The sequence below is a fragment of the Musa acuminata genome, chromosome BXJ3-9 (genome assembly GCF_036884655.1).
Source record: "Musa acuminata AAA Group cultivar baxijiao chromosome BXJ3-9, Cavendish_Baxijiao_AAA, whole genome shotgun sequence".
NCBI classification, from domain to species: domain Eukaryota; kingdom Viridiplantae; phylum Streptophyta; class Magnoliopsida; order Zingiberales; family Musaceae; genus Musa; species Musa acuminata.
In genome coordinates this window covers 46,911,400-46,923,063 of record NC_088357.1, presented here as the reverse complement: position 1 = coordinate 46,923,063, position 11,664 = coordinate 46,911,400, and the positions used below count along the sequence as shown (strand labels likewise).

At 39.5% G+C, this 11,664-nt stretch overlaps 2 protein-coding genes across 2 annotated transcripts; one reads left to right on the top strand and one right to left on the bottom strand.

Moving 5' to 3' along the window:
- Nucleotides 1–227: 227 nt before the first annotated feature.
- LOC135649443 (aquaporin NIP2-1-like) lies at nucleotides 228–3,526 on the top strand. Its single transcript, XM_065167784.1, has 5 exons — nucleotides 228–441; nucleotides 518–742; nucleotides 2,163–2,357; nucleotides 2,467–2,528; nucleotides 2,772–3,526. The coding sequence occupies exons 1-5, from the start codon at nucleotides 283–285 to the stop codon at nucleotides 3,034–3,036; spliced, it is 906 nt and encodes a 301-aa protein (XP_065023856.1). The 5' UTR covers nucleotides 228–282; the 3' UTR covers nucleotides 3,037–3,526.
- A 125-nt stretch (nucleotides 3,527–3,651) lies between these two features.
- On the bottom strand, nucleotides 3,652–5,679 carry LOC135649442 (pectinesterase-like). The gene is made up of 2 exons (XM_065167783.1): nucleotides 4,597–5,679; nucleotides 3,652–4,489 (listed from the first exon to the last, which is right to left on the bottom strand). The coding sequence occupies exons 1-2, from the start codon at nucleotides 5,573–5,575 to the stop codon at nucleotides 3,795–3,797; spliced, it is 1,674 nt and encodes a 557-aa protein (XP_065023855.1). The 5' UTR covers nucleotides 5,576–5,679; the 3' UTR covers nucleotides 3,652–3,794.
- Between the last annotated feature and the right edge of the window lie 5,985 nt (nucleotides 5,680–11,664).

Below are 11,664 nucleotides of genomic sequence, written 5' to 3'. Positions count from 1 at the left end.
GAGATGGAAGCAATCGGTCACCTCGTTAATGGAAAAGGTCAGACCAGATGACACCCCTCATCAGAAGATGAACAGTGAAACTGGCAGGAGCAGAAGTCCCTTCCCCATGACCGACGTCATGCTGAGCTCCCCGCTACGAAATAATTAGCATGCAGGTTTATAAAAATGGCCGACCCTTTGTCCATCATCATCAACTCCTGCAGCTCCCTCTATAAGTACTTGCCCAGCCCAAGAAGAACGCAAAGCATAAACTGAGCTGCCGGACTTGTTTGGAGATTGGAGATGGCTTCTTCCCATGTAAGGCCTAACAACTCCAACGAAATCCATGACATAGACGTCGTCACAGCTCAAACGTTGACCACCCCAAGCTACTTCGACCCCCCCAGAGTCCATCGTCGGAGAAATTTGAAGGAACTCTTTCCACCATTTCTTCCCAGAAAGGTGAGGTATTGAGTTCAGCGTTGCATCTTTGGCTTCTATTGTCCATGCTACGTATCACACATATGCATGATTGTAGGTTGTGTCTGAGATGATAGCTACATTTTTACTTGTGTTCGTGACCTGCGGAGCTGGTGCGTTAAACAAGAACAACCCGGGCGTGGTGTCGCAATTAGGGCAATCGGTCGCCGGTGGCTTGATCGTCACTGTGATGATCTATGCGGTTGGCCATATTTCCGGGGCGCACATGAACCCCGCAGTCACGTTAGCCTTCGCCGTCGCCCGGCATTTCCCATGGATACAGGTGAATCATTTCTTGCTCACTATATTAGGAACCTCGACAACAAAAAATAAAAACCTTTTCCGATCGAAAGACAGCTTATGTATCCCTTACCTGCAAATTATATACGCTTTACAAAATGAGAACTTCTCGCTATACATGATAATATCGCTCCAAGAGTGTTTCTGATATGATCTCAAACATATTAGCTATACATGCAAACCACAATGCACATATTGTCGCAGGGGTGGCAGATGCTGATTTCATTTCTTGAAAGCCTTGAAGGTGTTGTGTAAAATAGCATACTTCTCATGTCATGCGGAAGTAAAATAACAATATATGATGAACCACACCTATACTCGCTTTAAAAATTTCCTTTCAGTGCTTTGTTTGATGTCACAAGTTTTGACATATTTGTTCTAACTCCATATGTCGACATGATCACCTCCAAATTAGTCAAGTCATCAAAAGATTCTAATATCTATGATGTACGTAGGTTTATCTTGTGTCAATTACTATATTAATCTTCCTATACGATTATATAATGAAGTCATAGCTGGGCTAAGTAGGACGTCAAATCAGAGAAAAAGACCCTTTGGTATCGATCTATAAAACAAAATATCTACCAACTTTAGAGAGTTGAACCTGCTGAATAATGTTATCCTGAGCTTCGCCAATAAAACTTATTTCATATAATGGATCCCAGTTTTGCATTATACTATAAAACCATACTATCAACTCTAGTGTAGGGCGTTGAATCTAATCAACGATATCATGCTAAGATTCGCCAATAACTTGTTTTTGTTATTTCTTTATATGCATAAACATATAATAGGACACATATAAGTAAAACTCTGACATCCGAAAGATGGTGGTAGATTCTCTAATGAGTTGAAGGATATAGATGAGAAGACGTTCTTTATTGTTGTTCTTGTCCGTGAGATGTCATGTCCAACTAAACAATCTCGTTTCCCCTCTGTACATGTACGCATGAATTAAGGCCTACTGGGGAGCGGATACCTTTATCAATAGTTCTCTGGTTGCATCATTCTATGGAACAGTCAACTGATGCAACTTGAGGTGGTCGAAAATAGTTTGATGAGTTGTATGTTGCAATAATGGAGTATGGTGGAACAGTTGGCAGCTCCAATTAGTGACAGATAGAATTAAAGTAATTTCATCTTCCTCAATTCTTCCAGCAAAACCTTGCACGACAGTAACTCTGACCGTGAGAACAGAAGCGTCCAAAATAGGCGTGATTAGGAAGAGACAGTGAAAAATAGGAACTATTCCTAGTAAATTCTTGATATTATTCATTCTTTATTTGCATTGCAACCCTTGCAGAAGGAACAGACCAATCTGAAGTTAAATATAATTCTTTGGTCTTCTCTTCGAGCAGTAAGTCACTTATTAGAGCTTTCTTTGCTTCTATCTTCACTTGCAGGTGCCCTTCTATATGTTAGCTCAGATAGCAGGGTCTACGACCGCCTCGTACATCCTACGTGAGCTGCTCGATCCCATTCATGATCTAGGGACGACGACGCCGTCTCACACTGCCGCGAAAGCCTTGGTGACGGAGATCGTAGTGACCTTCAACATGATGTTCGTGACCGCGGCGGTAGCGACGGACACAAAAGCCGTAAGTCCCTCTATATAGTTTCCTCATTCTCGTTAGCAGTTCAGTGTTCGTCCTTCTTACGTGTGCCCTTGGATGATCTCTTGAACACATTTCCTTTGCTCAACCACAGGTAGGAGAGTTAGCAGGCCTCGCAGTTGGCTCAGCAGTTTGCATCACCTCCATCTTAGCGGGGTAAATTAAGATATCTAATTTTCATATACATTCATACATATATATGTATATATATATATATATATATATATATATATATATATATATATATATATATATATATAATATTTTATACAATTTCATTAGAAGCAGCAGCGATTATGTAAGCCGTGAAATTTCTAGGAATAGAGAAGTATAGGCTTTTAAGATAGCCAAAATATATGGTAATGACACATAATCGAGAAGGTATCTCTACACCTGCAGGCCCATCTCGGGAGGGTCAATGAATCCAGCAAGGACGCTGGGACCGGCGTTGGCAAGCAATAAGTTTGACTCGCTGTGGGTGTACTTCGTTGGCCCGCCCGTGGGCACAGTAGCAGGGGCTTTGGCCTACAGCTTTATACGACTAGATGAGCACTCGTTATCGTCACAGAAGGACAGCCAGAAGTCACCCTCCCTCAAGATGCGTCGCGTGCAGAGCCAGGACATGGCGAGTCCCACTAATGATGCTTTTGAATCCGGCGTTTAGTTGTCTGATGGAGTGATCTCATTGTGCCTTTCCTCCTTTATATAATAAGAAGGTTAATTGTAGTTTTTCTGATTTGATTCCTTACGCCAAAAATATAATAAGCAAAAAGATTATGTATCAAGTCATAATCTGAGACAATGGTTTTGTTAGTGGATCTGCTCTGATACCACTGTAGGGAAATCATGGGGGGCGACATCATATGCGCAGCGGAAGAACAAGAAAACAAAAATCCCCGATTCGCAAAAAGATGTTCGTCGTCGTGCGAAAATTGGTGCGCAAAATCCGCAAAACACAAAACTGCGTATAGAGATTGTGTTACCTAGGGAGATCGTATATCCCTGTTTCCTTGCAGATCCTCAGGAGAGGGTGAAGGAGGTTCAATGGTATTTCATGCTACAAATATTCTCCGCTTCCAAGTGGACTTACCAAAGAATTGGAATTCGCAACTTCGTCTACTTAGCACAAGAACACACCTGCTCAAATACTGTATCTGTCAGTATTATTTTGAATTTGATTATGCAGCCCATTAGCTATGGAATAATGGAAGCTTTTCAATCAGAGATTAAGGTTAGAGTTGGATGAATGCAGCAGGAACATGTGTCTTGGAATCAAATCAACCCTGGAACGAAGTGTTCGATTAAAATGGCCATATCACAGGTCAATACATAAGCAAGGAGCCTCAATCCCACCTCTCAATCTCATCTTTCCAACTCCACATGGTTGCTCACTCCACACTAACCTCCCATGGATCTCGGATCTCAAAATTTAAGGCCACCAAAGTAGCGTATGTTGGAGAACTTGATCCACTTGGAACCTTGGATCAAGGACTCCACCGTGTACTTCTGTGCCTCGGTCCTGCCGATAACATGGTATCCAGGCCAGTTCACCCTGCCGCTGGTTCCGGCACCGGGCCCACGGTTGTTGTACTCGGCGTAGTACAACGTGTCAAGGAAATTTGCTCCGTCCCACGGCATCCAACCCTCAGGCTGGATCAGGTCTCCGATGGTAGATTCCATGACGATGGTCCTCGAGTATGCCTTCCATGGCCGGCCAAGGTAGTTGCGGAACTTCAACCTCTCCGGGAACAAGGACTTGTCCGGGACGATGCGGCAGTTCTGGATCACCAGCGCGGTGGTCTCCTTCGCCTGAGATCGCCCATGAGCCGTTAAGATGTTCTGCTGGTTGTCCATCGGGCGTCGCATCACCAGGAGGCAGTTCTGAAGGATGGTGGAGGAGTCGCCGAAGATGAAGTCAATCGTCCCGGAGACGACGCAGTTGCGGTAGAATTGTCGGTGGGCCTGCACGTATAAGGTGTCTTGGTACGCATCCATCCTGCAGTTGAAGAAGGCTGACATGTCCGACTGCACGCGGAGCGCCACAGCTTGGTGCTTCTCTGCTCCGGCCGTGTTGCTGAACCCCATTGACTTGGCGATAAAGCCTTGTCCGAGGGCAGCTGGGGAATGCCAGTAACATGAGCTTTCCTTCTGCTCTATACTATTGCAGTAGTGCAGTAGTAAAGTAGAAGCATATATAACATGGGAAAGTAAGGAAAGCACAAACCGAAGGTCGCGGTATCAACAGTTTGCACGCCATCGACGTAGTTCTTGCTCCCGGTCACGACTGTCTTCCTTGATCCATCACCGTACATGAGGACGTTCACCTTATCCTTGCCAACGATGACATTCTCCTTGTAGACCCCAGCCTTCACGTAGATCACGTACCGCCCAGAGTAATCCTTTGGCATGGCATTAACGGCATCGTTGATCGTCTTGAACTTTCCACTCCCATCCTTAGCCACCACCACATTAGGGGTCAGCTGGCCTCGCGCATGGGCAGCCAGGAGCTTCCTGTCATGGCCCGAGAACCACGAAGGGTACCCTTGCTCATCGACCAGTAAGCGTCGACTGCCCATGGTTATGTTAATCGGGATCTTGAAGGACTTTAATAATGAACTAAGCTCATCGACAATGGCAATGGCATTGCTGGTGACCTTTGTGGCCGTGCTTAGACCGTCCTTCATGGTGGACTGGAGCTCCGGTTCGGTGATGCCATCGAGACAGGTCTGCTGGTAGGAGATGACGGCCGAGAGCCATGTCTTGATGTCATCGGTCCTCCTCGCCAGACCCTGAAGGTCATGAGTCTCCGAGAAGGCAGCATTGAGCTCCTCATCGGCATCCTCGAGGAGCTGCCGGCAAATGTTGAACGCAGCCTTGTTCATCGGGTCATTCGCCTTCAAACTTACGTTGTTGGACAGGTGGAAGGCAGCTTGGATTTCGTCAATGGCCGCCTGAAAAGAAGCTTGGATGACTTCCTTGGGGGAGGAAGAGCCATTGATGGCAGAACCAATGGTGCGTTCACAGTCGGCTTGGTAGTCAGTTTTGGCGCAGAAGGCCGAGACGGACTTGGACGTGGTGGTAAGTGAACCATCACCCTCAGAAGCATCGGTCTTATGATTCGAACTCACAACAGTTGCTACCACTCCGATCACCGCGGCCACGAGGAGGACCGCCGAGACAGCACCGAAGATGGCCTTCGACATCTTCTCTTTTATTCTTTTATTCCGAGATAGGCCTGTGCATCAAATTGGCGATACAAAGGAGTGAAAGGAGGATGTTTATTTTGGAGCCCTGGCTCCTGATGTGATAGGCCGACTAGGGATGAACGGAGGGGGGTGTTTATATAGGGAGGGAGGGAGGGGGGGGAAGAGAATGGATAAAGCAAGCAAACCAGAGGCCATGCATGGGTTCCATTTCCTTGTGACTTGGTCCTGTTTGAAACAAGATGTAGACGATCGTTTCCCATTTCCTTGTGACTCGGTCCTCTTTGTAACAAGATGTCGATCTGTACTTTTGTTTAGCCATTTTAATCGCCTATATTTTTGGCTCCTGAAGAAGTCTTCTCCTAACTCTGAGGGAAAGCTTTAGACCATTCATGAATTACAATTACAAATTAAGTCCAAGCATAAGCATTATAGAAATTTAATTTTCACTATCCTTGCATTGGTTGGAGCTTCATTAACCTTTGGTTACCACTGTTACAAATGATATGTACATCCACAAAACTATAGTATGATGCATGTGAAGTCAACACTACAAAGTAATTTTTTCACCATATAAAGTCATTGTCAATCCGATTCTAATATCAATTATCACGATAGGATAACTAGTCTTTTAATTTCACTGAATCTAAATCGACTAAAAATACTTAGTCGAAGTTAATAGTTGTACACTCATTAGACACTTATAAATTAATTTTAATTTTAATTTATTTTTTTATGTGAGATTAATTGTGATACCATATTTTTTTCATCAGGTGTTGTTAATTCACCTTAAAAATAATAATATATAATTTAATATAGCAAAATAAGAAAAATTAAAATGAAAGAAAGGAGTTATTTGTAGAGGAAAAAACTTTATCAATCCCAATTATATACTCATTTATGAGTTATAGATCCCATGAACCCCCTAAATATCAAAAATTAAGTGATATGGGACCCATAAAGTAGCTATGAATTCTTGACTTTTATTGAGTCCTTTTAGATAAGTTTTTGAGCTAGGAGTTGTGCCATTTGTGTTTAGAAAAAGATTTTGAGATCATTCGGGTCAAAAGATAAATATAGTCATCTTTATGGATGAAATAATGATGTTTTACCATTATTGGGCTAAATGATCTATCTATGATTCTTTAGGATTATTGCCAACTTCAGATGGATTCGGGATCAACTTGGGAAAATTAGGATATATTTCATTAACTCAAATCCCATGCAAACCGGGAAACCATTATTCAATCAGGGAACTGTTGAATTCAGTTCTTTTCAACCTCTTGGTTTCTTTCGATGATTTGGTAAGCTGATTCCAATACAGTTTTCAATGTGAATTAGTTCAGAACCAATCACACTTCTGCAAAATCATAACATAATTGAGATTTGGAATAGTCAGATTATATAAAAAGCGAGCTTTGCAGACAACCAAAATTGTAAAACAATTATAACATTAAACATAGAGATTGTTGTAATAAGTATGATTTGCAACATCAGATACTCAAATTCCAACACCTAGTGAGTTTCCTTAAATAATTCCTAAATTGTAAAATTGAAATTTGGAATAAAAATATAAATAACAAAGATGTCCATAAATAACTAAAGGTGCATACATTGTGGAGGATGAGGTTGTTGAGTCGAAGGATAGATCTATGAGTCAAATAAATCAGAAGTTCATATGATAAGCCAATCGAGTTTCTATTATTGTGCTGAAGGGTTAGTCACGTACAAAAAGGATTGAATGTCGAGTCATTAGGCTAAAATATATTATTATTGGGTTGGAACCAAAAGGCTTTTGGACTTTGTACTAAGCTAATATAGGCTCAAGCGATAACACTGCTAGGGCAAGTAGTGACAGTTAGGCCAAGTAGTGGCACCACTCATGTCGATAGTGATACTGCCTAATATGACAATGGTAAAGAGTATCTTACCCTTTTATTCTTATAGGTTTTTAGGGTTTCTTGCGCCTATAAATATCCTTTTTAGATTGGCAAAAAAAAAAAGTTCGTTGATCTCTTCAAGTGTTGAAAATCTTCTCCTAAAAACTTGCTTTGAGTTTTATTAGGCTTGCTATGTCATGGAAGGTGTCAAAACATTTGTAAAAGCTTGAGTGTTCCAAGTCTAAAACGTCTAAGTTTTGAAGAAGAAAAAGTTGTAAGTGATAATTGATATTCACATATTGGAAACAAGATAAATAGTGAAAGCTTGATGTCGACATAGGGCACAAAATCTTGATCACTATAAATTGGTGTGTCTATCTTCTATTTGTGCACCTCACTTTCGCATACTTTGAAGATTGTCAAATTTATACTAGAACTAATTCACTCACAAACTCCCCTTAGTACCATTACTGATATCAACACCGACTTCTCTAAATTGATTGTTTCTTCAACTTGGTCGTGTCTCTCAAATATTTCATAACTTCAACTCGGTCACATCTTCTAGTCGATTGTGACTTTCTATCGTTTATATCCTTTGAGACGATCACATCCTTAAGTCCATCACATATTTAAGCCGATCATATCTAAGTTCGACCTGTCTTCAAGTCGACTATACCTTCGGCTCGTCTTCAAGTTAACTTAATCTTAGAATCGACCGAACCCAATGCATCATAATAAGATAAAACATTTCTCAAATCACCTATAGAGAATGACAAACCATTGCAAGATTCTAATTCTTAAACATGACAACTCTGGAGAAGTGGACCGGGTTGAATCAACTCAATGAATATAAGATGTTTTCACCCATGTTCGGGTGATGTTCACACTATATAAGATATGTTCATACTATCATACTCAATTTGTCTGATTTACTCAATATATTGTTCATGCTAGTTGGTATAGCACAAAGAAACCCATCCAAGAACATTCTGAATTCAAAATTGTCAACTTGGATTTACATGTTTCTAAAGACAAATTAAATTAGATCGATCAATCAAGTCTCTAATCTACTTATCTATATTTTCAATGACCTGATCATCTTTCAACTTACAATATTTGAAGAGACCTCAATCAAAGTCTCTCTCTTGATGCTTCAATGGATTCTCCAAAATTTGAGTCATAAAGCCACAGTATAGTTTTTCATTTTTGCAACCCGGCATTTTAGTCATCCATTTCTCGGATTCGATATGTTATGCAAGTTTTCATTTCAATTCTATGCTATAATTTCTGAGGTAAGTTTGAAGATATATGTATCTTTTTTTTTTTTTTCCTGTAGCACTAGGATGGATAACCAGAGTTAAATGAAAATGTAGCTATTTGACACATAAATTGCTAAGAGTCGAAATAATTCCAATGATGATTGCCAGTGGTTTTTCCAAATAAAATGGCATGATAATAAGTATATAAAGACAAGATAGATCTCATCATTTCTTTCCTGTTACTAATCTCACCAAATAAGACTCCAAGGGTTGTGTAGTCATTGGAATAATTAATGATGTGTGGTAAGAACATACAGAAATCTATCAAAAAAACATACTTTTGAGAGGAGCAAAAGGCATCGACTGCTTCTGAGCAGAACGGGTCAGTGATCCATATGTGTCTTTATGTTGCCTCCCCATACAGCAAAACCAATTGCAATGTGTTGTATCTATGATTTGATAATTGAAGCAGGACCATATCATTTCCCTTCTATCTTCTAACGTGGATCAAACAGATGCAAATTCAGAAAATAAAGAGAAACTTCTTTTTGTTCCAAGTATAGCACAAAAAACATTAACCTTGGTACAATATTACTGTTGTTCCTTTACGATCGGAGAGATTAGGGTTTGAGTCACGAAGATAGTCTTTTTAAATATTTAAAAATAAGATGATGTATATTAGTGCTTACCATTCGAAGATTACTAAAATATATTTCTTCATTCAGTGTTGATTGTTCAAAGGTAATCAAAATAGGTTAATAACTGTAATGGATCTACTTATTTTGTATTCACTGCATTGAGGATGTGAAGCAAATGGGTCTTTCAAGTTGTTGGTGATATTTTGGTGTTGGTGCTGCAAATTGCATCTTCCTTTTTTGTTTCACGACGAAGAAACCAACAAAATAAGTATCCATATCCATGTGCTTGCTCATTTGGTAATCAATGAAGAAGATAGATAGTCTCTCCTTGTAGTCCTCCTAAATCCTCGACATGCCCCCCAAGTCATTCGCATTAGCCCAGTAAAAGTTAGACCCAAGAGTAACCCTCATAACGATGGAAGGATTTAGTCCATGCGGATTTATGTAGTTTGATACTAAGTTGTTTCTATTCCTCACAATCAGCAATCAGGAACAACTCCCGTGTGCCCGAGCATGCTAAGCTTTTATACCTATAATCAATGATGGAGTCTCGTAAGTAGTCAAAGTAGGGAATACAAATTGATAACCACCTCACAACACCGTCACAATGGGTAGAACTTTACGTAGATTAAAAGGGACTTCACTTATTTGTTAAGCAGTAGAATTTGCCATCTTGATACGTGACATCCCCGTAAAAATGATCCTTTAATGATATTGTCCTATTAGATTATGTGATCCTATCTAATTAGGTAAAATATATAATGAATATGATTAGATTTTAATTATGATTATTGTTCAATAGAAAGAAAGTCTAATTATGATAGGATTCCTTAAAGGATGATATTGATGGAAGGGACTCTCCTAATTACTTATCATAAACTCTCTGTTCTCACCTATAAAAGAACATGACCTTATAGGGATGAGTACAACCAATACAACTAGTTGTTGAGATTACCGATCTATTCTCAATCTCTTTTAATCTTTAAATCCATCACTCATAGCGGTCTTATGAAGGATAGGAGAAGAGAAGAAGACGAATCTAGTTCTCTTTATCGACATTGCTATAACTTTCGGATTTAATGATGGTTCACCCACAAATCAGATAAAAACTTTCTAAATGATATCGAAAGGTATACATTATAAATTTAATATATTATTATTTGATTTTAAATTTTAACATTAAGGTTTTTCGTATAATAGTAGCATAATGATGGTTTTTATACTTACGATGGGTATCAAAGCCATGTTTGTAAAATCAAATACTTTAGATCTATTTGTTAATATATTTTGCTTGTAAATAGGTGTTATTTGATTTTTATTTACAATGCATGAACAATTCACATATAGTGTTGATTTGTTGTTTTATCTAGTTTGTCCTATCATCTGCTTCTATGCAATGTGAGGTTCCTCGTGCTTGATTGATGGATCACGATTGACAGTTTACTATTGATAACAGTATCATTAAGTAATCGCTAGTAGTAGCTGTGTACCTAGTGGAAGCACCATAGGGTGTGATGACTGTAGTAGTACCACTACGTTTGGCGCCTACAACAGTTTCGCTACTAGTGGCAGTTGCAGCAATACGACTATGGCAGAGCTTGCTGGTTATGACTAATATCAATTGAATGCTGAAGGTCATGGTTCCTAATGGCTCCTAATGGCTGTACAATAGGATGTGCGGGTATAACCGCGTACCATGATGACTATGGGGGTTGTCGGTCAGCGCATGTGCATGGCTACGCAGTGGGACGATTCATTGGCGATGCTCGGTTAGCAGTGCACCACGGAGGCATTCCGTCGGTGTGGTCTTCGATCGACTACATGAGGACAATCGCCCCATTACAAGCATGGGTGGTAGGTAGCACGTAAACAATGGGCAATCACTGCATCATTGACCCACATGCATGGGCCCGATGAAACTAGCTACAACTATGAGGGTAAATTTTTAAAATTTTAGGTTTGTTCTTATAAAAGTTTTTAATTCTAACTATGTTCTTTTGATAATTTTATTCTTCATAAATAAAATATTTTTTTCGTATATCCTAATATAATTATAGTTTTATCCTTCGTAAATTAAAATTTTTAAATTTGTAACCTCAATTATAAAATTGATTAATTTAAATTATTATAATCAAATAAGTTGATCAAACTTGATTATTACTGTATTTTAACTATTTGACTAGATTTAGATTCAATTAGTTAAGTTTTTGACCGAATTCTCAAAAAAATTTAAATTTTGATCTATTCTTTAACAAATGATTAGCCCAATAGATAAAATACTAAGTCATGCATGTGGCACCAAAGTAGATATT

What these genes read in the sequence shown, in the direction of transcription:
- LOC135649443 (XM_065167784.1), top strand. Translation starts at nt 283, where the DNA reads ATGGCTTCTTCCCATGTAAGGCCTAACAACTCCAACGAAATCCATGAC. An exon ending in GGCATTTCCCATGGATACAG is followed by an intron (nt 743 to 2,162) that starts GTGAATCATTTC and finishes CTTCACTTGCAG; the next exon opens with GTGCCCTTCTATATGTTAGC. An exon ending in ATCACCTCCATCTTAGCGGG is followed by an intron (nt 2,529 to 2,771) that starts GTAAATTAAGAT and finishes CTACACCTGCAG; the next exon opens with GCCCATCTCGGGAGGGTCAA.
- LOC135649442 (XM_065167783.1), bottom strand. Translation starts at nt 5,575, where the DNA reads ATGTCGAAGGCCATCTTCGGTGCTGTCTCGGCGGTCCTCCTCGTGGCC. An exon ending in TGTTGATACCGCGACCTTCG is followed by an intron (nt 4,490 to 4,596) that starts GTTTGTGCTTTC and finishes GGCATTCCCCAG; the next exon opens with CTGCCCTCGGACAAGGCTTT.